Genomic DNA, 26,977 nt, shown 5'->3' with positions numbered 1-26,977 from the left:
TCATCATATAATTTGTATTATCTGTGATTATTTTCTTTAAAAAGACTTAAAGGCCTACTGAAATGAATTTTTTTTATTTAAACGGGGATAGCAGATCCATTCTATGTGTCATACCTGATCATTTCGCGATATTGCCATATTTTTGCTGAAAGGATTTAGTACAGAACATCGACGATAAAGTTCGCAACTTTTGGTCGCTGATAAAAAAAGCTTTGCCTGTACCGGAAGTAGCGTGACGTCACAGGTTGAAAAGCTCCTCACATTTCCCCATTGTTTACACCAGCAGCGAGGGCCATTCGGACAGAGAAAGCGACGATTACCCCATTAATTTGAGAGATTGTGGATGAGGAAAGTGAGAGTGAAGGACTAGAGTGCAGTGCAGGACGCATCTTTTTTCGCTCTGACCGTAACTTAGGTACAAGCTGGCTCATTGGATTCCATACTCTCTCCTTTTCTATTGTGGATCACGGATTTGTATTTTAAACCACCTCGGATACTATATCCTCTTGAAAATGAGAGTCGAGAACACGAAATGGACATTCACAGTGACTTTTATCCCCACTACAATACATCGGTGAAGCACTTTAGCTACGGAGCTAACGTGATAGCATTGGGCTTAACTGCAGATAGAAACAAAAGAAATAAACCCCTGACTGGAAGGATAGACAGAAAATCAACAATACTATTAAACCATGGACCTGTAACTACACGGTTAATGCTTTCCAGCCTGGCGAAGCTTAACAATGCTGTTGCTAACGACGCCATTGAAGCTAACTTAGCAACGGGACCTCACAGAGCTATGCTAAAAACATTAGCTATCCACCTACGCCAGCCAGCCCTCATCTGCTCATCAACACCTGTGCTCACCTGCGTTCCAGCGATCGACGGAGCGACGAAGGACTTCACCCGATCATCAATGCGGTCGGCGGCTAGCGTCGGATAGCGCGTCTGCTATCCAAGTCAAAGTCCTCCTGGTTGTGTTGCTGCAGCCAGCCGCTAATACACCGATCCCACCTACAGCTTTCTTCTTTGCAGTCTTCATTGTTCATTAAACAAATTGCAAAGATTCACCAACACAGATGTCCAGAATACTGTGGAATTTTGCGATGAAAACCGAGCTTTTTGTATTGGATACAATGTGTCCGAATCCTTCCGTTTCAACGATTGACGTCACGCGCATACGTCATCATACAAAGACGTTTTCAACCGGAAGTTTAGCGGGAAATTTAAAATTGCACTTTATAAGTTAACCCGGCCGTATTGGCATGTGTTGCAATGTTAAGATTTCATCATTGATATATAAACTATCAGACTGCGTGGTCCGTAGTAGTGGGTTTCAGTAGGCCTTTAAACAATGTTATACATACATTTAAAAACACATGTTATTATTTAGTATTAAGTAATCATTATCATTTTGCTCTTTTTTTCAAATGTTGTTGGTAATTGTACAATGTACTTTGTTGCGAATTTTTCAAGTTTTGAGAGATTTCTTAAATCATTTAAGTGATTTTTTGTTTATTAAAATTCAGCAACAAATATAGCATCTTTTTCTGGTGGTATTGGAGACTGTATTCGTGTTTCGAGGCTCTTTACTTCTGTCGCTACATGCCTACGACAAACAGCGAGCGCTGCAGCGCGCCTCACTAACGTCACACTTGCTATGCGCTTCTGCTGCAACTGCATTTTCTCTCCTTAAAAGCCGCCACTGTCTGTGATCCCAAACAAACTGTCTGTGCCTGAAAGCGTATTGGCTGAGAATGAGGAAGTGTTTTTGTGTGTCCGGGGAACTACGGAGACAAAAGTTTGTGCCGAAAGTAAAACCTTTTGCAATTGGGCCTGTTTTTATAATAGGATTGCCAATAAAAGTTAAAAATAGCGTCTGACTTTGTTGGACTTCTTCTGGAGGCTACAATACATTATATTACTTTAATTAGTTTTCATTATTTTCATTATTTTTAAGCTTTGATTTTGCTGTGGCGGTGTGCCACGTTTAGTTACATTAAGGGGAAACCCTACATTTAGTAGGAAAAATTAAATACTTTATTGACACGCCTTATTTTCATGTTTTTGCAGGGCGCATAAAACGATGTGGCGGGCCAGATCTGGCACCCGGGACATGAGTTTGACCTGTGAATTATTATATAGATGATTTATTAAATAGCTATGACCTGTTGAAAGGGAATGGTAAAATGGAAAATATTCAAATAATTTTTTTCAGGCGACATAGTTGAAGGACGGCCTTTAAAAGTGATGCAGACTCAAGCTGGATGAGTTTATTATATGAAACTATTCTTTTATCTGGTTTGTTCTTCTGTCACAGCAGACATGAAATGCTCCCCAGGCAAAAGTTTTAAAATGAAACAACAGGGACTAGCTACAAACTTTTTACAATTCTAACTCCATGTGGACAGAACCTTTTGATATTTGTTTCTCCAGTGTTACCTATTAACTATCTGTTCGGTTCATAGAGGTGAGTTTTATTTGAAGAGTGTACAGGCAGGATGCTGTAAGGAGCCAATAGCAAGGTGCATGTGTGCCATGTCAAGAGCTACATGTCTGCGGAGGTCTAAAGGTGTTAGATCCACTATATTCACAGCAATGGTCTCACAGGGGTGTTTACAACTTGACCTTGCCAAACCAGTGCAGAGGGAGCCGAATTGTATATCAGCATCTCGTCCGTTCTGGCTCTCAAATCGCTCATAATTTCGCCTTGGAAAGCAAAATGCTTCACAGAGATAATATCCAGTTTGGGATTCAGTTCATTGCAAAGGTCTATTAAGGCATAGTTAGTGGACGAGTTTGGTGTGGAAGAGCTTGACCATGCCCCGCAGAACATTGATCCCAACACTTATGGGATGAACTAGAATAGAAACTGAGAGGGAATCAACATCATTGGTCTCACAAATGTTTTTCTGCATGTTTTGACAAAAATGTCCCGAAAAAAAAAGTTCTCCCAGAGAAGTAGAAGCTGTTATACCTAGGGTATCATTGACATATTATTCGATACTGCATTAGTAGTTTTGAAATAATGCTGCTGCTTAAATAATGCCTGAACCGAGGAATAAAAGGGACTTATGAAGATTTTCCTCTTTTCTGACTTATAGATGTTGTTACAATGCCTAAGTGTCATGTCAAATCATTACTTCATGTATTTGGGCATGAGCTTGCACGCAGTTTTGGATGCCCCTGAATGTGTCTTTTTTTTTTTTTTAACAGTAAGCACGCTATGATGTCACAGTGTGACAGAAGTACATATGTGTGCATCCAAGTTAGGGTTGCAACAAACAACTATTTTTATAGTAGACTAGTCACTGAGTATCTTTATGATTAAATGATAAATAATGATAAATGGGTTATACTTGTATAGCGCTTTTCTACCTTCAAGGTACTCAAAGCGCTTTGACAGTATTTCCACATTCACCCATTCACACACACATTCACACACTGATGGAGGGAGCTGCCATGCAAGGCGCTACCAGGAGCAAGGGTGAAGTGTCTTGCCCAAGGACACAACGGACGTGACTAGGATGGTAGAAGGTGGGGATTGAACCCCAGTAACCAGCAACCCTCCGATTGCTGGTACGGCCACTCTACCAACTCCGCCACGCCGTCCCCAGCTGAATAATGACATTATAAAGTATACACCTATTAAGCCATCCACTTTTAATTTTAGCTTCAGAAATGTTGGGGCATGTGCTAACTAAAAAAAAAGATGACTACCGTATTTTTCGGACTATAAGTCACAGTTTTTTTAATAGTTTGGCCGGGGGTGCGACTTATACTCAGGAGCGACTTATGTGTGAAATTATTAACACATTACCGTAAAATATCAAATAATATTATTTAGCTCATTCACGTACGTTAAGTTAAAGTTAAAGTACCAATGATTGTCACATACACACTTAAGTGTGGCGAAATTATTCTCTGCATTTGACCCATCAGAGACTAGACGTATAACATTTCATCGGATTTAGCGATTAGGAGTGACAGATTGTTTGGTAAACGTATAGCATGTTCTGTATGTTATAGTTATTTGAATGACTCTTACCATAATATGTTACGTTAACATACCAGGCACGTTCTCAGTTGGTTATTTATGCGTCATATAACGTACACTTATTCAGCCTGTTGTACACTATTCTTTATTTATTTTAAATTGCCTTTCAAATGTCTATTCTTGGTGTTGGGTTTTATCAAATAAATTTCCCCCGAAAATGCGACTTATACTCCAGTGCAACTTATATATGTTTTTTTCCTTCTTTATTATGCATTTTCGGCCGGTGCGACTTATACTCCGGAGCGACTTATAGTCCGAAAAATGCGGTACTTCATTCAGAAATATTTATTCAGTAACTGTAACTGTGCTGCTCATTGGGCTGTTACAAAAATAATAACTGTATTAAATGTTTGTTTATTTTAAAGCAATGACAGGCAAAGTGCCAATAAAAAAAATCAAATGTATCAATTTGCATGTAAACAAAGAACAGTCAGTATAGCAGCAATACAAACCAACACAAAAATTCAACTATCTACTATAAATGTCTACTTTCCTCAAAAATAAAATAGCATTTTGTTATGTTTAAAAAGATGCACACGGGTGTAGCCAATTTTCTGTTGCTGCTAGTCACCTGTTGCGCTGACTTGCGCATGTTTTTTTTTTTTGGAAGAACACGAGCAATGACATGTGATTTTTCTAACCAAAGTTAGACCACGTTTGTTCGTTAAATCCATAGGCGAGAGCTGTGTATTAATTGAATAAAATTAAGATAGCGTAGCAACCTGCTTGTGTTGTATTGCTGATGTCCACAATTCCGGTGTTCATTAATGCACCTCGCACTGAATGTGATTGGTGGATTTTAAGCAAGTGTTTTTTGTTGGTGTGGAGGGCGTCAGACAAATGTGTGTGTGTGAGATCGGAACTGAGCAGTGAACACTCTTGTTGGCATTTTAAGGCGGCCAATAAAGTTTAGAATTACGGTCGGACTCTGTGCGTCACCGATAGTTAATTTGTTTTTTGGTCTGGTTACTACTTTTTGGAGCGCTTTGAAAACGAGTTTCAGTACGCATCCCTCGTTATAACTGCAATCGGTGGACACTATCTCCATATTTTTATTCATAATAGTTTCTGCCCGTGTCCAAATATTTATGTTCATATATTACAGTATATGCCTCGGTTGTATGTGACAAATCACTGTTATGGTCATGATTTTTCATGACTCAAATCTTTAGCATTAATAACATGACCTCTTTGTGTTGGATTTGCAGCAAAGCACCATTGTCTGTCACAACCGAGTGGACCCTAACGGATCACGCTACCTGCTGGGAGATATGGATGGCCGCCTTTTCATGTTGCTGCTGGAGAAGGAGGAACTAATGGATGGAACGGTTGCACTTAAAGACTTGCATGTGGAATTGTTAGGAGAGGTACACCTTTTTTTTATCATATTTTGTTATTTAATATCCATCCTACTTCACTGTTAGCCCACCTGCCTCTTCCCTGACATTTTCCCCATTTTGAACTTGCATGGTAACCCTGTCTCTGTCTTGTGTCTTCTCCAGCATTGTTTTTGTCCCAGGCCCCATTTGCTACTATGGACATTTAGTGTTTTATAGTCTTGACAGGACCTAATGGATCCTTCTACACTTGTATAGCGGATGCAACAAATCATCCTATCTCTTCGTCTGCTTGCCTGAGTGTCACTTATCAATTTAAAAGTGTTTTAGACAACTGCTTCACATCAATACTAGTCTTGAAAGCCAAATCTCATGTGAAAAGCAGACACCTTTTGGCTTGCAACACCTTTCTCTTAATGATCTGCCAAAGAGAAGAGTAAATGGTGTTTTCGCAATTCCTCTGAGTGATACTGGAGCTTGAAACTGCCAAGGAAAATGCTATTGCTGGGCAGGGAACAGATTGCTTTATTGTTGGGACCTGTCCGCTCATCTAAACGGCAGCAGTATTTCTGCATTATCATGCATCATGAAAATGAGGTCGATCTTCAGTCAATTCCACACAGACAGTGTATAGCCATTTGCACGCTGGAACAGCTTAATTGCTGGCACTTTTGACAATTACTGCCAAGGTTCAAGTGTAACCTCAATTTACAAACTTGAGTGTTTTTCCAACATGGTTTGTAATCGAAAAGTTTGTATAGTGAAAGCAAGTTCCCCATAAGAAACAATGCAACCATGAATAATTGGTTCTAGCCTCGACAAAAGTCTGTATTTTAGTAAAAGAATGCACAATTTGAAGACACCATATTGTGTATATACAGTATATATCTTTCAACAATCCCTTTATGATCAAAATAACACAATAACGTCAAGCTATACTGTCAACATGCGCACACACACACACACACACACACACACACACACACACACACACACACACACACACACACACACACACACACTCCCAAAAGTCCCTTTGGTGCTCTCAAAAACTTTAACAACCATGTTGCTACAATAATAACAAAAAAAGTTAAAGTAAATTATTTTTTACCTTGCTGTCTGCAAACGGCAGACAAATGTGCTATCAGAGGCCGAGGGAGGAGGCTGTAAGAGGTGGGGAAGTTTGTGTGGATTCCCTCTCCTCTCGAAGTCTAAGTCCACAGCGAATCCCTCCTCCTTTCCAGGCTGGTTTGTTGGCTTTTTTGAACCCATATTGAGTAAGCAAAATAGACAAAAGGAAACCCACTGAGAACAGGCGACCGAGTAATGGACTACGTAAACAGGATGTGACGTGGGGTGCTGCGCCTCTTCAAAATGGCCACGCTCTGTGTGTGCTGTACAGCACAGGAAATTATGTCATCAAAATGGCACACGAAATTAATGAATGAAGCGTTCGTACACCGAGACATGGTTCGCACACAGGCATATCTGGCTCAATATAAAATTTTGCAAACCAAAATGTTGGTAAATCGAGGTTCTACTGTATTTGAAATACAATAAAAACATTTAAATTTTTATTAAAGGCATCTAGCTAGAAGTAAGTCCAAGACTCTTTTATAACACGCTATTGGGTTTATTTTATACTGTACATCATTAGCTATTTAAAGGGGTTTTGTACACATGTACCCGGTAGTTGAAATCTTAGTATATGTAAGAAATTGAGGTGTTGTGTTTTCTTCACTGACAGACATCCATTGCTGAGTGTTTGACCTACTTGGATAACGGTGTGGTCTTTGTGGGTTCCAGGCTGGGTGACTCCCAATTGGTAAAGGTGAGGAAATACTCCTTTTGTTCCGGGACCATTGATGTTGGAACTATAACAACTAAATGCAGTGCAAAAACTGGAACTAATATTGTCAAGTCACATAAAATGCTGAATGTGCCTCTGTGCAGTCATGCAAGCTTTTTCACAACTTTGCCTTCTTACAAAAGCTCTGTTTTTTTCTCGCTACAGCTAAATGTGGACAGCAATGACCAGGGCTCATATGTGGCTGTCATGGAGACTTTCACCAATTTGGGACCCATTGTGGATATGTGTGTGGTAGACTTGGAGAGGCAAGGCCAAGGCCAGGTGAATGCTTACTTTTGTATTGCTTATACATTTTGCTTGAAGGTTATATTCACACAAACATGGATATTTAAAAAAAAAAATGCACATTTCCCTACCTCTGGTGTTAAAAACAATCAACTACCACACATGTAGCGTTTCTGAACAATATCCATGCAAAAACGCATTTACAGGCTTTCATGCACATAATGTTCAATCAGAAGCTCAAAAAAGCAGCCACTGCTGACTTGGCAACATAACGTCTGTTTATCAAATGTACTGAAAAAAAAGTCATTTCGTTGTACTTTTTAAGCGCAATGACAATACAATTCCATCCATCCATACAGTGATATATTAGATGTACAATCAGTGTTTCCCATACATTCATTTATTTGTGGCGGCCCGCCACGAATGAATTACGTCCGCCACAAATTAAAAACAAAATAATAATAATATTTATTTATTTTTTGTCCTTTCAGCTTCTCAGGCAAATCATATAGTTGATGTAGATGCCCATATAGGCTGTTCAGATTTACTTTACAAAAGAGAAGTGTAGATACTTCTCTTGTTGCCTTATTTGTATTTGACCACCACTGTTTTCTGTTTATTTGTTACTGACTGTGGCAGGACACATAGGGTTGTAGTAGTAGGCTAAAGTTAAATTATTTAGTATGCACTAATTACAGGGGCAGAGCTCTACGAGACATTTTAGCTTTTATATTTTATAAGATATAGTTTTTGTAAGAACCACAATTAATAAATATATTTCAGTGAATAACTTATTGTTCAAATCTGTAGATAAATATGTACATAAAGTGTTGTAATTATATTGTAAAATGGATGGGTGGATGGACGTTTAAAACAAAACTGTTATTATTAATTAGTAAGTATACATTTTTTGAGCCTTTTTAGAGAAAATCATATCATTGTAGTAAATTATGCAGATTACTCGATGATGTCATGGTGACCACGTCCCCACCGCCACAGGTATCTTGGCAGTTTATGGGAAACACTGACAATGATGTGTACATTATCTTTAAAATCAGTGCACATTTTCACAGACCCAAAGAGGCATCATTAATGTTGTCACACCTAGTACTTCATAATATGTTTGGTTGTTTTTCTAATGTATGATTTTTTTTCCTTTGCCGCTGTCAGCTGGTTACATGCTCAGGTGCATTCAAGGAAGGGTCTCTTCGGATCATCCGCAATGGCATTGGAATTCATGAGCATGCCAGCATTGACCTGCCAGGAATCAAAGGTGTGTGTGTCTGTGTGTTTCATCACCTCCCACTCAAGCCTCAACTTTATCGAGGTCTTAATCTTGCCCTTACTTGGCTGTCGAACCATATGAACTTGCAACATTTTTTTTTTTTTTTTTGTTTGTTTGTATCACCTGGCCAAAACAACAGCTGTTGCCCATCCATCCTCTGTATCTGAGTGTTAACAGGAGGCTTTGATGCCATAGGCCTTGGGGTTATAGTTTTGAAATAGCTGGAAAATTGACAGGACTATATTTGAAACCGTTTCCTTTCATTTGATAAACCGGCACCATTGCTGGTGAGTGCCACATGTGGCTATTCAGACTAATAAGTGTAATGATGTTTAACGTGTCATCTAAAAGCCTTTAACGGTCTTGTAAAGTCACCAAGGTCACAATGTCAGTCATTGACCCCTTGGACAATCCGCCATGTGACACAACCTATCAAGAATCACGACTGAGACGCTGTCATAAGAATGGCCCCTTGGTGGCGTATTGCTGATAAATTTAGCTTGGAGGCAGCATTTCTTAGCTTTCATATGAAATGTTTAAGCTGTCCCCTTTGCTCAATGTTTACCTCTGCTGTCTTAATAACAATGAACATCCCTCTCCATCCACATTTTATTGAACAACAAGATGTCATATGCCTTCAACAACAAGCAATGTCAAAAGTGTCCACAATATTGCCGCAGGTTTCCAGGAAAAGGAGCACAGGAAAGCTTCACCACATCATGTGTTCAGGGAGGCTATTCCACTTTGATGTATTGGGCTCCTTTACTGCTCTGTAAAATCATCAGTCTTCTCTGACTGCAGCGGATGACCCTCTCTCATGTCGTTGCACTTGTTAAACTGTTCGGTGTTTCATAACCCAGCACAGTACAGAGACAGTCCAATTGCCTACATGTCAAGTGTCAGCGTGAACATTCCTGTCATGTGTTAATTACGGCAGACATGTCTTAATCCCAGAGACTAGTCTTCTTTGTCAGGACATTGTTGTAACACTTAAATGAGCCACACAGGCCAGTTAAGGTCTCCTTGCACTTGTAAGGCTTCAGTTGTTTATTGATCAGCTTTGCCCTAAAAGTCTTTGCTGCTGCCTCCCACCTCAGGATGAGACCGTTATTCACTTAACAAATCAATGGTGGTCTGAGACCAATACGTAAACTTTAGCCTAAAAAGTGAACGTTAGAACAAAGAAAAAAATATTAAGACACTCACTGAATTTTGTACCTCTCCCTTTTGTAAAGCTAGTAATGTTCACACTTTCTCTTGAAATGGCTTCCAGGTTTGTGGCCTCTGCGCTCCGAAGCAGGCAGAGAGACAGATGACATGCTGGTGTTGTCATTCGTTGGTCAGACACGGTAAGTGATTGCAGTGGAGCATCTCAGATACTGCTGATCTTAGGCCTGGGCAATATGGCCTGAAAATAAAATCTCAGATTTTTTCACCAAAAAATTGATTTCCGACTTTTTTCTCTACGTTTTAAAGCAACCAGTGAGTACAAATGAAAGAGATCATTCAAAACAATGTTTTCTTTAATTTTATCAAAAACTAGTAGTTTGAAATGATACTGCATATCCATACACTGCATCTTACTCTTAGCAAAATTCTAAAATGAATTCTGTTCGTTTTTAGAACAGATATAAATTGTACTTTTTATTAAATAATTTTCAGAAAACTAGATTAAGAGCTTCTTATGGAAATAAATGTCTGTCTTAAGTACTTGGAGTTCAAATCCCAGCCGAGTCATACCAAAGACTATAAAAATGGGACCCATAACCTCCCTGCTTGGCACTCAGCAACATAGGGTTGGAGTTGGGGGTTAAATCACCAAAATGATTCCCGGGCGCGGCGCCGCTGCTGCCCACTGCTCCCCAAGGGGATGGGACAAATGCAGAGGACAAATTTCACCACATCTAGTGTGTGTGTGACAATCATTGGTACTTTAATCTTGATCTTAATCTTCAGTAAACAAAAATGTAGCATTGCACATTGCATGCAAATAAATAATCTCCAACATTGAGATAAATAAAGAGCACACTTAACATTTCTTTCATGAATAAAATGTTTCTGTGAATAAAAATTTAGTATTTGTACATTGTATGCAACTAAATAATGAAGTAAAACACTGAGAGGTCTATAGTATATTCGGTAAGTGGATAAATGCAGGCCTTTTCATTCACACATCTTGGCAATGTGCAGAGCAACAGCTTTAGTGATTGTTCTCCACTGTGCTTCTGTATCATCATCCAAACCCCGTTTCCATATGAGTTGGGAAATTGTGTTAGATGTAAATATAAACGGAATACAATGATTTGCAAATCCTTTTCAACCCATATTCAATTGAATGCACTACAAAGACAAGATATTTGATGTTCAAACTCATACATTTTTTTTTTTTTTTTGCAAATAATTAACTTTGAATTTCATGGTTGCAACATGTGCCAAAGTAGTTGGGAAAGGGCATGTTCACCACTGTGTTACATGGCCTTTCCTTTTAACAACACTCAGTAAACGTTTGGGAACTGAGGAGACACATTTTTTAAGCTTCTCAGGTGGAATTGTTTCCCATTCTTGCTTGATGTACAGCTTAAGTTGTTCAACAGTCCTTGGGTCTCTGTTGTGGTATTTAAGGCTTCATAATGCGCCACACATTTTCAATGGGAGACAGGTCTGGACTACAGGCAGGCCAGTCAATTACCGGCACTCTTTTAATATGAAGCCACGTTCATGTAACACGTGGCTTGGCATTGTCTTGCTGAAATAAGCAGGGGCGTCCATGGTAACGTTGCTTGGATGGCAACATATGTTGCTCCAAAACCTGTATGTACCTTTCAGCAATAATGGCGCCTTCACAGATGTGTAAGTTACCCATGTCTTGGGCACTAATACACCCCCATACCATCACAGATGTTGGCTTTTCAACTTTGCGCCTATAACAATCCGGATGGTTCTTTTCCTCTTTGGTCCGGAGGACACGACGTCCTCAGTTTCCAAAAACAATTTGAAATGTGGACTCGTCAGACCACAGAACACTTTTCCACTTTGTATCAGTCCATCTTAGATGAGCTCAGGCCCAGCGAAGCCGACTGCGTTTCTGGGTGTTGTTGATAAACAGTTCTCGCCTTGCATAGGATAGTTTGAACTTGCACTTACAGATGTAGCGACCAACTGTAGTTACTGACAGTGGGTTTCTGAAGTGTTCCTGAGCCCATGTGGTGATATCCTTTACACACTGATGTCGCTTGTTGATGCAGTACAGCCTGAGGGATCGAAGGTCACGGGCTTAGCTGCTTACATGCAGTGATTTCTCCCGATTCTCTGAACCCTTTGATGATATTACAGACCGTAGATGGTGAAATCCATAAATTCCTTGCAACAGCTGGTTGAGAGGTTTTTCTTAAACTGTTCAACAATTGCTCACTCATTTGTTGACAAAGTGGTGACCCTCGCTCCATCCTTGTTTGTGAATGACTGAGCATTTCATGTAATCTACTTTTATACCCAATCATGGCACCCACCTGTTCCCAATTTGCCTGTTCACCTGTGGGATGTTCCAAATAGGTGTTTGATGAGCATTCCTCAACTTTATCAGTATTTATTGCCACCTTTCCCAACTTCTTTGTCACGTGTTGCTGGCATCAAATTCTAAAGTTAATGATTATTTGCAACACAAAAAAATGTTTATCAGTTTGAACATCAAATATGTTGTCTTTGTAGCATATTCAACTGAATATGGGTTGAAAATGATTTGCAAATCATTGTATTCCGTTTATATTTACATCTAACACAATTTCCCAACTCATATGGAAACGGGGTTTGTACATACCTGGGGTAAATGATTCCACCACAGTAAGCTGCTTTTTAGCCAGAGTTTGTTTGTTATGTTTTTGTTCGCTTCGTGAAGAGTTGCATTTCCTGCACTCGACCGAAGGCTTCCGTTTCAGGTTCTGGATTAAGTTTGTTGTGCTGCTGCCTTTTTTTAAACAAACTTTGCAGCGTGCAGTCATGTGTTCCACGTCTGTTGCCGCAGAACCAGAGCAATGACAACACTTTTCTATTCTTTGGAACAATCGTCTCGCTCTCATTAGCTTTTGCATGAGCCATCTTTTGCTAGGCGTGCCGCTAAGGAGGACGGTGGAAGCTACAAAAGCCCTTGTGGGCAAAAAGTGTGCCGGAGCAGGAGGATAATTTTTTATTTTTTTTAAATCTTCTGCAACATAAAACTCAGAATTTATTGATAAAATCTATGTATCGCCCAGGCCTAGCTGATCTTAAAGAGTGTTTTTTTTCAATAGTGTGCTGATGCTGAGCGGCGAGGAGGTCGAGGAGACAGAACTTCCAGGCTTTGTGGACAACCAACAGACGTTTTACTGTGGCAATGTTGCACACCAGCAGATGATTCAGGTTTGTATCCATCCACTTACCACCATTGCATGCACGTGCCAGACTTAAGCACTCTTCACCAAAACATGCCTTGTTTAGGGGACTTCAACTCTTTCTTGACATTGATGAATATTGCAGAATTTTAAAATTGAGATTTTTTTAATAAGCAAGGAAGTTGATGGAAAGCATGGCTATAAATTATTAGCTGAAAAGTGATTACCCCATCCCAAAATAATATTTTCTAATTGGTGGATTGTCAATTGTTATTTGTAATATTTAGGCAATCTATGATTGACATTATTTTAACCTAATGTGGAAACACCCACTTATACTATTTACTGTTGATTTAAATCAACTTGCTTAGCAAAATACTTAATGACAAATACATAATGACTCCCTATTGGTATACAGTAAACATTATTGTCAAAATACATAAATCTTAGTGTAGAAGAGATAGTAGTGGGGCTGTCTTCGATTAAGGATTTCATAGTGGATTCTAAATTGCCCCTAGTGTGTGAATGTGAGTGGGAATGATTGTGATTGTCTATCTCTGTTGGCCCTGCGACCCCAAGAGGGATTAGCGCTGGAAGATCGATAGATGGATAAATCTAATTTGTATAATTTTGCGATCAGTTAAAGTACCAATGATTTTCACACACACACACACGCACACACACACACACTAGGTGTGGTGAAATGTGTCCTCTGCATTTGACCCATCCCGTTGTTCACCCCCTGGGAGGTGAGGGGAGCAGTGGGCAGCAGCAGTGGCCGCGCCCAGGAATTATTTTTGGTGATTTAATTTAATTTAATTCCAACCCTTGATGCTGAGTGCCAAGCAGGGAGGTAATGAGTCCCATTTTTATAGTCTTTGGTATGACTCGGCCGGGGTTTGAACTCACAACCTACCGATCTCAGGGCGGACGCTCTAACCACAAAGCCACTGAGTAGAAGATGGTGCTATGTAGTAGTGTATATTGATTGGTCAGTAGGAGTCAGTAATGTCACATAGATGTAGTTTCGCACGTTTAGCTCAGGCATGTGAAATCCGCCATTTTAAGCATTAATTTTTGTGTCTAAATATCCCCCCCAAAAAATACAATCCAAACAAAATGTGTTAACCGCTCGCCTCAGCTGTAGGTACTTGTTCCTTTTGCCTAAACGCCGCACTGAGTTGCAGGACGGGGAGACAATCTCAGGAGCACCGAAACGAGTTTGTTATTTAGCTAAACATCTAGCCAGCTTACTTGTTGTCGCCTCCTTTCGCTCTCCGAGCCACAACATTTGACAACTGTCTCCTTTGCTGCTAATCATATTTGGATTATTACAATCCAAACACTGTTAGTTTCAAACCAGTTGTAGTTCCAGAGTATTTATTAGTAGCCAACGAAAAGTTTTGACGTGACTGATGTAAACAGAGGTCACAACACCGGAAGTATTACCCGAGGGTGCATGGGTACAGGATATAGTTGCCAAATGGGAAATGTTTTCTGAGTTCATTGCATGCATCATACAAAATTTAACATTACATTTTAAATGATAACCATTTGAGTAAATTATCCATATAAAATACTACACATTCTGAGACGTGTCTAAAAGACAGCCAAAAGAGGTTGGAAGTTGAGAAATAACGTGAAGGTAAAATATTGTGTAGAAATGCACTGAAAGCAAATGTAGTTTTCATTTTCAAAACATTTTTCCAGGGGTTGTGTGGCAGCCCTTTGTGCTAATTAAAATATTCCTCTTTTTTTTAAAACAATTGTCTTTTTTTCTCAAAGTGTGCTCACATCCCTGATACCTGAATATTCCAAAGTTGATAAATATATATTTTATTATGTAGTCTTTTTGTAAAGTGAACAAAATAAATATCTAATTTGCACCTACTGAAGCAAAATGCTAAAGTAGAATTTGTGAGCTACTCGGCTCTGGTACGCAGTGGCCAAGAAGAAATCAAACTTGACTAAATAGAGGAAGTAAAAGTTCACAATATTTCTGTATGTGAACTAGCAGAAACATGATTATCTTTGCAAAATAAGAGCTTTGCCTCCAGAGCAAGGCTAGTCCCATTCCCAATCAAATCCTCCATGTAGAAACATCCTCGCAACACTAATAATACAATATTCTTGTGCATAGACCAGGAATGTCAAACTCGTTTTCATTGAGGGCCACATCGCAGTTATGGTTGCCCTCAGAGGGCTGCTTTTAACATTGAGTAAAATGTGAAAATAAATGTGTATATACTGTATATATATATATCTATATATATATATATATATATATATATATATATATATATATATATATATATATATATATATATATATATATATATATATATATATATATAATACATTAACAATATATTTTTTTACATAAGCTGCAAAAAATATATTTAAATTTTACTTTAAAAACTGGCAGCTCAGTCACCAGAATGTTACAGTAAAAGCAGTGTGTTTTTTACAGCATATAAAAAAATTTAATAAATGGAATGGAAAAACAATACCACTGTTTTTAGCGGTAAAATTCAAGCAACAGAGCTGCCAGTTTTTTTTTTTACCGTAAAATCTTGTTTTAATGTTTTTTGTTTGTTTGTTTTTTAATGTTTTAGTGTCTTACTGTATATGGAAAAAAACAGTACCAAAGTTGATTTCACGGTAAAAAAAATTCAAGTCGGCGAAATTTAACCGTAAAATCTATTGTCAATTTTACAGTGTACATTTTGATTGATATTTTGTTTTGAAATCATAAGTCAAGCAGATTTTTAAGTGGAGTATTTATTTTGGAATACATGATATAATATTTTGGTTTTTGATAATATTGAATTTTAAAATATATGCAATTGCATGCAGTACATGATTTTTAATGTCAAAAGGGAAACAACAAATATATTTAGTAAGAAAAAATTAAGCATTTTATTAACCCATATTGTTTCCAGGCTTTCGCGGGCCACATAAAATAATGTGGCGGGCCAGATTTGGCCCCTGGGCCCTGAGTTTGACACATGTGGCATAGACAAACATATTTTATATAGTAGGAGATGTGGGAGGCCAAACACAGTTAGCTGTTTAATTTACGCATGTGACTTTGCACCAGGAAGCAAGATCGCTGTGAGGAAAAGGCTAAAAGTGTTAGCTGAAACTGTAGGGAGGTAAGAGTTATTTCTTACTCCTTGAAAGCTATTTGTCGGCACACAATATTTTACTAATACAATATTTAAAGAGGACATGATGTACACAATGAATCTCTCCTAACACACTTTCTGTAGCCAAGGGAGCCTCAACGGGTACTTTACTGGCCTCTCTCCCTTGGAGGGAGGAAGGGAATTTATGTCAGACGATTGGACTGCGAGGTTGGTAATCAATTTAGACTCCTCTGAATTACATTGTCAAACCTTTGACTAGTTGAAGACAGCCCTAGATAGTAGTAATAGTGGTCAGCATAAAAATAAAATAGTCAAGTGTTGTTAATCAGTATCCATCATAGCATCTAAATTATCTGTGAAAACATTGTCTAAAATAATGTATTTAAAAAAAGTTCCAAAATGGTTTGAAGCGCAATGTTATTGGCAGAACAGGGGCTTAAGCTTGATCTGCAGAAAAAAAGAAAAATATCTTTGCTCTTTTTTTTAAATAGTAGGTCGAAGGGATGGACAAAACATCCCAAATGATCCTCTTAGTGAGCTTGTTTGTTAAGCAATTAGTACAATTATTTTGCAGGTAGTAGCAATTCTGGCATGCAATCCAATGGGCAATAAACACATAGCTTCGAATTAGCTTCATATTCTATCACCTCTAAGCCCTTGTGTCATTTTCCAGAGGTACTGTGTTTAATAATCTTTAAAAGAAAAAAATGTGTGTGTTTCCAGATCACATCCGGCTCTGTTCGCTTGGTGCTTCAGGAGAGCAAGGCCTTAGTGAGCGAATGGAAGGAGCCACAGGGCAGGAACATCAGCGTGGCTGCTTGCAACCACACTCAGGTGGTGCTTGCTGTTGGACGCGCCCTTTACTATCTCCAGATCTTGGCTGGGGAGCTCAAACAGATTGGGTAAGATGGATTGACAAAGTACATTTCCAATTTACTGATATTTGCAGTCACACAATAAATTGCTTATCACAATAAGTACGTATAAGTAACGAGGGAACGTTTTGGTCAAAGTACTAAATATACTGTACTTGACAAACACTATAATTTAACAAAAAATCCCTCAATTTTCAATACAGTGGGACCTCAATTTACAAAATCTATTAGTTTTGTTAAATCAAATTAACGCCGCCCATTGAAATGAATAAAAATCCCTTAAATCAGTGCTTGGTCCTGCCAAAACATTGCAACTTTAAATGTAGCATGCCTTTTTAAAAATAAAAACACTTTTTTCTAACAATACAATCCTACAAGTACCGGTAACTACAGTAGTTTTATGTAATAATAATGTACATCATTTAACTTGTGGACCATACTAATGCAGTGTCTCCTTTGGCCTGCTTCATCACAGAGAACAATGAACTAGGAAATCGTTTATGTTGCACAGTGATTGAGTGACGGACCGGCAATGTCAAAGTTGTATGCAATCAACATTTATGTCTGCGTAAGACACAGGAAGCAAAGCTAATGCTTTGTCGTTTAGTTTGTAGAGTCAGGAGAAAAGAACAAACTGAAACACTGCGGGCAGATCATTTAGTGACTCCTCCATATTTTTATGGTTAAATGTCCCTAGTGTGGATTTTGTTATGGCATGGAAGCTGAATTCTGCTTCGGAGTGGGGCATCCTGCTCATGGTAAAACATGTCGTCCTTCACTCTCACATTCTCAGTTCCAGTGGTTGGAGGGCAGGATAGTGTTGATGTAAGGCAGGGATGCTCGTCACTCCAATTTATGCTAGCAATAAGCTTAACAAAAAGCTGAGAGACAGCTTGTAATTTAAAATACTCATAGGTTCAACGACCATTGGATAAAGTAAAGGTTTCTGGGAAATTAAGAATTATTCCACAATTTTACAGATTAAATCAATCATCTGTTTTGATGCTTTTATTCTTAATTGTAGATGAACATTTTTTGCTGTAATTAAAATATGTACATTAGGTTAAAAAAAAAAAAAAACCCTATTATAGCCAAAACTATGAATACATGTGCATATGTAAAACAGTAATGTATATAATATACTGTAAAGCATAATGTTGAAATACATCACAATTATCAATTGTGATCTGATTTAATTTCTGCTTCATTCAATTCAAATGTAAATTGCAAGTCTACTTCATGATTGCAACTTCAGTTTAAATTCATGCAAATGAATTGGAATTTAGGAGATATTTTCATTTCAATTGAGAATTTTACATAAGTTTCTTAGACACCTCTTTTGTATTAAAAGAAACTTTCAATGGTCTCTCTCTCTTTTTTCAAGGGGGTTACGCAAAGGACAGTTGACGAGAGACTCTTGTGATTAAAAATAAAAACAAGGCACATTCGACAGTACATTGTAACTCGTAAAAACGACAAGTCAAAAGAAGAGCCAATTAAATAATGCGAATGATTAAAGGTGTACATTTTCCTGAAATTGTTTGTACCCTCCGAATGAATACACTGTAGGATGATTCTGACCCCTCTCTTTCTCAGCAACACAGAGATGGAGCATGAGGTGGCCTGCCTTGACATCACGCCTCTGGGAGAAGGTGGCGGTGAGTCACCGCTCTGCGCCGTGGGATTGTGGACCGACATCTCAGCCCGCGTGCTAAAACTGCCTTGCTTCACTGCCCTGCACAAGGAAATGCTGGGTGGAGGTATGGTATGAGAGAGATAGAGGCTGTGTGCACTGACAAGGAAACAAAAACACTGTTTTTTGCTCTTTCAGAGAGTTCTGTAAACTTCAAGGGTGTCAAGTGAAGTTTATTTCTGTGGCCCAGTCAAAGTAGTATAATGCCTTAATGGACTTTACAAATCCACTGAAGTGAAATTTCCTAACCGCTCACGCACTCTGGAAGGGAAGACAAAAGCTTCCCTAAAACCTTCGCATAAGGAAAAGCATTAAGGCGAGGGAAATTGCTTTGTGACAAACAGCAGACTGAATATAGGCCAAGAGCATTTTGGCACCTTATTTGGCATTTTATGTGATGGTCCTTCTTCAGTCATAAAAATACAAGTACAAGTCAAAGAATAATACCCTGTAATCCACATTTATGAAGCACTGGAGGGTGAAGTGATTTTCTCCATAGATGCCCAAGGGTTTTTCTTGTAATTCGACATTTACTGCCCCATTTAAGGATGGGGAGGTAATTAAGAATGTTAAACTTTACAGTAGATAACAGCTTTGGTTAAACTTATGAAAAAGTCAGTACTCTGTGGAGACATAATTCTCTTTAACATCATGAACTCTAAGGTCAGGGCTTTCTTCTTTCCAGTTAAAATGTTTCATTAACGATAAATAACCAGTGCTATTCTACAGTGACATACCTTGTTTCATATTAGTGTGTATGTGCATGCGTGTACGTGCTTTGGTAATAGCTGTTAATGGGCACAACCACAAATCAGCCCTCCAAATCGTTAATAGATTACATCATTTTTTATTCTAATTATTTGTAGGATTTCCAGCGGTCTTAGATTATTTTTTCAGTTTCTTTTGCTGAATGTTTTGTTTGATTCTTAAAGCATTGTTTGCCTTCTAGATGGTAACGCATAGATTTTTAAAACATTCTTAAATCTGTTTTCCAACATTGATGAGTTTGGTGTTGATCAGTTATTTCCGTTAACATAAAGTATAAACAGATCATTTTTCTCTGACCGTTTCTAGAGATCATCCCTCGTTCCATCCTAATGACCACTTTTGAAGGCAGCTACTACCTGCTCTGTGCCCTTGGAGACGGCGCACTCTTCTACTTTGGCCTGGATCTGCAGACGGGTATGTCGTTCTCACGCCGTCAGCAAACGAGCAACAGACCAGAACCCACTTGAAAGTCAATTTAGTGAATTATCAGACTAGAGAGTAAGAGAGGCCACCACTTTCTTACAATAGGGAAGACATATTTTTGTATCTACAAGGTTGATGCTAGGAAAAAAAAAAAAGAACATACATTACCAAAATGTTGTAATTTTCTAATCAAAAAATCACACACATAGATTAATGATGAAAACCTTACAGTTCATGTGTCAGGTTTATGCACTCATCGTGGGAATTTGTCATGTATTTTTTGACCCTGAAAACTCCTATGCTATGTCACAGTTCGGTAGATTCTTACCCCTGATTTCCACAGGATGTGAAACGTAATCGCCACGGAACGGCTTCGCCATCTGGCAATCCCCACGACCGTTCTGTTGCGGCTCCGTCGTGCAGCGAAATAGTGCAGACTTTTACGAGATCTCGCAAATACGCACATAATCATGTGATAAAGTAAACACTGGAATAAAGAACGCAGAACGTCTGGAGCTAGGCCGTCCGTCAATACCCACATGCGGGCGCATTTGAGACGGCATTGACTTGACTTGACTTATGGAAAAGACGACAGTGTTGCCTTGCAGAACGACAACTTTATTTTTGGGGGCAAGCAACAACACAACAGTAGCATCATCCCTGGCGAGTGTTGTACACACACACATACATTTCATCCAACTCCTACAAACCACTTCTTTGCTTTCCCGGCCCCTGTATCAGCTGGTATTTGACACAGGCCCCCGTATAACTGCCCGGGATATGCCTGTATATGCTTCTTAAATTTCGGACCCCCGGAATCAACATGTCCTCATCCATTTGTGTCAACAAGGTGAAATTACGTCTGAAAACCTTTAAAAGTTGACTTCAAGTCCGTCTCCGCCCATTAGGATGTCTCAAAGTGTAAAATACAATCCGCCTTGAAGACAAATTATTCTATGCGTTTCCATTACCCCCAGAAATGCGCAGAATTTAAATATTGCAATAAGAAACTGGTAATGGAAACACCAGAATTTTGAAGTACCTCTCAAATATCGCTAAAAATATTACGCTCTCCTGGGGTGTTTTTTTCAGACGGTTCGATATTGAAGTGTGTTGCAAAAGCATGATGGAAACACCAATGCACGACAGTTAGGTCAGACGGGTCCTCTGGAGGAGGTAGGCGTCACCGGGCCGTCCTGCAGGTCCCTTTCCCGGCAAAAGAGGCCGACCCGCAGACTTGGATAGACCCACGTGCCCAAACTTTCTGTAATTAAATAGGGAATTTCTTGTTCACAATTCTCTCCCAAAAATCCCTTATTTGTGGCTGCTGCCATGCGGACGTTGCCTTTGAGCGGTTAACCGCTGCAATTGTAATCCCAACTCCAAAATCATAGAATCGCAAAGCGTACGTCCATCTTCCTTTAAAGTGGAGTCTAGCAAAGATGATGTTTGCAGGTAATATTGTTCGAACATGACGCAATTAGCCACCCTCTTCTTGTGTGACAGGAGTCACACGATGCTAATGCAAGCTCATCAGAGCAGCAAAACAGCAACATATCATCCATTTTGAAAATAATTTTGTTCATGAATATATCTGCTGCGCGGCGAGTGAGCGCATACATATCTGTGCGAAGCAGCTGCCTGGGATTGACAGCTATGAACCCCAATTATTACATGCCGGCATCAACATGGGGGCGTGGAGGGGCCTAAACTGGGCTTCAGCCCTGGTAAGCATGTGCATTAAGACGGTGAAAAGGAACAATGCCACAGCACAAGGAAGGTGTTTGGAGTGATTAATGGTCATTCTCAGCTGTTTAAACTATGCATGGTGGCAATTGCATAGCATACATTTTTGTATTCTTTTGTACATGAAGATCTCTCCAGTGGGTTTGCACACGCAGCAAGCATTTAATCATTAGGTCTGTTCTTTTAAACCACTAATGATAAGATAAGCTATCTGGTGGTGGTGTCCTTCTTATAATTTTTGGTTCGATAAATGTAACTTTGGGCGGCATGGCTCGATAGGTAAAGCAGCCATGCCAGCAATTTGAGGGTTCCAGGTTCGATCGCCGCCTCTGCCATCCTAGTCACTGCCGTTGTGTCCTTGGGCAAGATACTTTACCCACCTGCTCCCAGTGCCACCCACACTATTTTAAAAATGTAACTCAGACAATGGGTTTCACTATGTAAAGCGCTTTCAGTCACTAAAGAAAAGTGCTCTATAAATATAATTAACTTCACTTCACTTTGAGCAAACTGCAAACGTCCCTTAAAGATTCATTTTAACCATTATTTTTCTGGTGTAGAATAATTGTACATATATGTGCAATGAATTCCGAGTGGATACCAGATGCAAGTTTAAATGTATGTGGAATGTATCTTAAGATACACAGGGTTAAAAGTAAACGTGTAGGTTCAATAACATACATACATACATCCTCAATACTTCCTCATTCATTCATTAGTCCTCTTGCACATATAGGCATTTAGAGGCAACCGTGGCAACCAGGTCTCTCCATTTGGGTCTATTGTGGGCAAAGAGTTGAGCTTGAGCTCACATTACAGGCTTTACGGTCCTTGGCTATTACATCCAGCCAGAGGGTGCGGGGGGCAACTTCAGGTCGTCTCCAGCTGGCTTGCTGGGGATTGAAAGCTAGGATGGTATTAGCTGGATGTTCCACAGGCACGGAGATGACGTGGCCATACCAGCGTACCCGCCTCATTACTGCGAGACGGGATGCTAGGAGCTGTTGGGTTTGGCCTCTCAAAGTCCGGTTTGTGACGTGCTGGCTCCATGTGATGCATTCTCCTGAGGGCCCTTGTATTGAAACCATCAAGCCTGGCCGCCAGGGTGGTATTCAGCGGCCGTGTTTCGGAGCCGTACAGGAGAACAAAGATGACAGGCATTGTAGACCCTAAGCTTTGTCTCCCGTGATATGTACCAGTGTCGCCACAATGGTCTCCAAAGGGTCTGCATTACAGAAGCTGCTAGGGCACGGCGTCTGTTAATCTTAGGTTTAAGGTCGCCCGTGTTTGACATTGTCGAGCCCAGGTATTTAAAAGTGGAGACAGGGGTCCCGTCAAAAAAAAGGTGTGATGGATCAGGTCCCTCGCTTACATGCATAAGCTATGTCTTAGGCTGCCTCTACACTAAGGTTATACAGGAAATAACCCACCTAACCTTATCCCTAGGGATGATGTTTGATAAGAAATTATCGAGTTCGAGCCTATTATCGAATCCTCTTATCGAACCGATTCCTTATCGATTGTCTTATCGAGTCCAGATAGGTTGTTGTATATGGAAAAAAACACACAATATTTGGTTTAACAAAAGCTCACTTTTATTATGTAAGAAAACAATTTAATCTAATGAATAAATAAATAAATATTGACTGTTACCCCTCTAAAAAAATTAAATAAAATAAATAAATATTGACTGTTGTTACCCAAAGTATATTAAGTGGGATTTTTCAAAAAAACAAATATATACAGTAACACAAAAACAACCTGTCTCTGTGATCACTATAGGTGTATAAATAATAATATAGTGTTAAATAAAATCAGTCCCTTGGGCACAAAACTGAAAATAATACAGCTCTCCAAAAAGTGCAATTCTGCTGCTATTTGACATAACTGTTTGTTATGATGCTTTGACATTTTTGCACTTTATTTCTTTATTGAAAGAAAATTCTATGAAGAGAAAGGTTCTTTGCAAATGTGGTTACAATGCTAAAAAATGAAAAGTTTAAGCTAAAAAAAGAAATACACTTTATTGAGTTAACATTATTGAAGTGGCATAAAACACTGAAAGTGATTGTTCCTATAACCCCTTTGTTTCAAATGTTTGTTCCACTTGTGGCGCGGGCATCTTGTCTGACTCACACCATACACAGCCTTCCTTGTCACGTATTCTTCCTTTTCCCGCTTTCCATCCACTAATTCAAACTGATCCAGCAGCGCAATTGAAGATTGTTTTATTTACAATAATCAAGTAACAGAATACTCAGGAAACAAAATAAATGGTAGCTTATATAAAGCTGAGGTCTACAGACAGGTGAGGTCAAAGACGGTATGCTGGTGCCCGACTGCCAATCACGCGCCCAGCGCACTCCTGCCCCTTATAGGCCTGTGTGGGAACTTTTCACCACCTGCAAAGGGTGCACACTGACATACACAAATCAATCACTCAAAAATAACAATATGAACATAGATTCAAGTATGGCTCTCTATTTGGCTCCTACACACCGGCCCCGGATTGATCTTTACAGACTCAATCACATTCATTAATTTAATGCAAAAAAAAGGAGCCTATTCCATAATAAACAAACAAAAGGCAAAGCCTTGAGAGAAAATAAAGTATATACATTACGTCCCTTGTGCGTGTCTTGTGGTCTGGTCTCCATGACTGACCAGTCAGCCCTCAGCCTCCAGGACGCGGCACAGCTTGGTGATAGGCCTTTCGATGACTGAAGTCTTTGTTTGGAGCTTGACTGACCGGACCAGGCCTCCTCCATCTGGCCGAGTCTCCAGTACTCTGCCTAATGGCCAGGAGCCCCGTGGGGCTGTAGGGTCGACCACCAGGACCACATCTCCTGGCTGCAGGTTGTTCCTCACTTGGGTCCATTTCTGTCTTTCCTGCAGAAGCGCCAGGTACTCCCTTGTCCATCTGTGCCAGAAAAGGTCAGCCATATACTGGACCTGTTTCCAGCGGCGCCTGGCGTAGAGATCTCTTTTCTCGAAGGTGCCAGGGGGAATGATGGGTTGAGTTTTTAGAAGGAGAATGTGGTTTGGGGTAAGCGGCTCTAAGTCCTGTGGATCTGGGGAGACTGTGGAGAGGGGACGACTGTTGAGGATTGCCTCTGCCTCGCAAAAGATGGTGTGCAGGCCCTCATCATCAATGACTTGTTGGTGGAGAGTAGAGTTAAGTACCTGTCTGACAGACCTGATGAGCCTCTCCCAGACTCCACCGTGGTGGGAGGCTGCGGGTGGATTGAATGTCCACTGAATTCCCTCAGAGAGAAGGGAGCCTTGGATTTTCCTGTCATCTAGTGAACTCAGGGCCTTTTTGAGCTCGGCTTGAGCTCCCACCAGGTTAGTGCCATTGTCGGATCGAATGTGCTTAACTTGTCCTCTCCTACAGACAAACCTCCTTATAGCATGGATGCATGAGTCAGTATCTAGTGTGTAGGCTACCTCCAAATGCACCGCTCTACTGCTCATACAAGTAAAGAGGGCCCCATACCTCTTGACTAGGCTTCTCCCTCTTTTAACTGTGATTGGGCCAAAGTAGTGTAACCCGACATTGGTAAAGGGAGGGAGGTCAGGGAGGATTCTCTCTTGGGGTAAACTTGCCATTTTTTGCTCTCCTGTTTTTCCTCTCACACGTCGACACACAACACACTTTGAAATCACCTTTCTGGCTGCGGAGTTTCCCTTTACCACCCAGTATTTCTTTCGGAGCTCAGAAAGCATGTGGTTCCTGCCACTGTGTCCAGTGTGTTCGTGAATGTGTCTCAGGATGAGAGTTGAGATATGAGCATCTCTGGGGAGGATACAGGGGTGCTTGGCTTCCTCAGGCATTGCAGATCTATGCAACCTACCCCCTACCCTTAACATGCCTTCATCTAGCATGGGATCTAACCTGCTGATGTTGCTGCTCTTACGAACACTAGATGAAGCCGTTTTGAGTGTTGCCATCTCCACAGGGAATGATTGTCTTTGGACATGGATGATCACTGACTTTTCGGCCTGCGAGACATCTTCCACTGTGAGGCGCTGTCCACCAAGTGTGGACCTGAAAGTTTTGAGTTCCTTGTTCACGTTGTAGCTGTGTGAACGGGTGGCAGTTTGACCTGAGAGGAGTTCCTTTTTCCTTTTAGCAAGCAAGCTTAGAATGTTCTTCATCTTGAGATACCATGCCACTGCTCTAAGGAGCTTTTTCCAGTTTGAAAAGGAGGAAAGCAGCTGGTTTGTGGGGGTTTCAGTGTTTACCACTGTAGTGAAGACAGTAGTGTTCTTTCTGACTTCTGGGTCATCCTGTAACACTGACTTGGAGCCCCATGCTTCCTGTGCAGGCCAACTTTCCTCTTGGCTTTCCATAAAAAGTCAGGGGCATGTATCCATCTCCTTTGCTGCATCAATCTGCTGGTACTCAGCCCTCTGGAGGCATCGTCAGCTGGATTGTCCTTACTGCCTACATACCTACATTGAGACAGCTTTGTTTTGAGGGATACACCTTTGTAGGTGGCTGCACAGTCAAAAACCACCCTGAGTTTCTTCTTTTTGGGGTGGTACACTCTGTGGTGTGGTATGTACCAAACCTTTGTCTGGCTGAGCTCCTCCTCTGGCACCTCCTCAGCATAGTGGCTTTCCAGAATGTCATTGAGAGATGCAACACACTCCTGTTTGAGTTGCTGGTTCCTTTCCATTTTTCTTTTCAGGCTTTGGAGGCACTGTTCGGCACTTGGGCGGTTGTTGGGCAGGTTGACCGTGGGCTTTCTGAAGGGTAATTTCAGGCTGTAGTGTCCGTCCTGTAGCACTGCCTCATTGGCTATCTCTAAAAACTGTTTGTCTTCTACTGACAGCTTAGTCTTTTCCTCTGACACTACCTCACTGAACTCCAGGTTATACTGGGAAATTAAAAGCTCCTCCAGATTTGCAACTGATATACTGTTCACAGTTGCACTCACTACCTGTCTCTTCTGACTTCTAAATGGCCCGTTAACCACCCATCCCAATAGCGTTCTCACTGCATGTGGACCCCCACCATGGCTATTTATAACCTCCCATGGCTCTAACAGTTTTGGAGCATTTGTGCCTATCAACAGCTCCACCTTTGAACTGATGCTCGGGAGTATAATGTTGCCTAAATATGGCCATGGGGCTATGTCTTCCTGTTTGGGGATGCTGCTTGTGGTGACTGGCATTT

At 40.2% G+C, this 26,977-nt stretch overlaps 1 protein-coding gene across 1 annotated transcript in view; it reads left to right on the top strand.

The window, feature by feature from the left end:
• Positions 1 to 26,977, top strand: part of LOC133639431 (DNA damage-binding protein 1) — an 88,086-nt gene that overhangs the window by 17,456 nt on the left and 43,653 nt on the right. Inside the window, exons 7-15 of the mRNA XM_062032724.1 lie at positions 5,266 to 5,424; positions 7,142 to 7,225; positions 7,409 to 7,525; positions 8,660 to 8,762; positions 10,048 to 10,123; positions 13,061 to 13,169; positions 17,014 to 17,192; positions 18,762 to 18,925; positions 19,933 to 20,040. Coding sequence (XP_061888708.1) covers positions 5,266 to 5,424; positions 7,142 to 7,225; positions 7,409 to 7,525; positions 8,660 to 8,762; positions 10,048 to 10,123; positions 13,061 to 13,169; positions 17,014 to 17,192; positions 18,762 to 18,925; positions 19,933 to 20,040 — 1,099 coding nt within the window. The remainder of the gene's footprint in view (positions 1 to 5,265; positions 5,425 to 7,141; positions 7,226 to 7,408; positions 7,526 to 8,659; positions 8,763 to 10,047; positions 10,124 to 13,060; positions 13,170 to 17,013; positions 17,193 to 18,761; positions 18,926 to 19,932; positions 20,041 to 26,977) is intronic.

The sequence above is a fragment of the Entelurus aequoreus genome, linkage group LG02, assembly GCF_033978785.1.
Source record: "Entelurus aequoreus isolate RoL-2023_Sb linkage group LG02, RoL_Eaeq_v1.1, whole genome shotgun sequence".
In the NCBI taxonomy this organism is placed as follows: domain Eukaryota; kingdom Metazoa; phylum Chordata; class Actinopteri; order Syngnathiformes; family Syngnathidae; genus Entelurus; species Entelurus aequoreus.
Note: the sequence above shows the minus strand (reverse complement) of the source record. Positions and strands in the feature narration are given on the sequence as shown.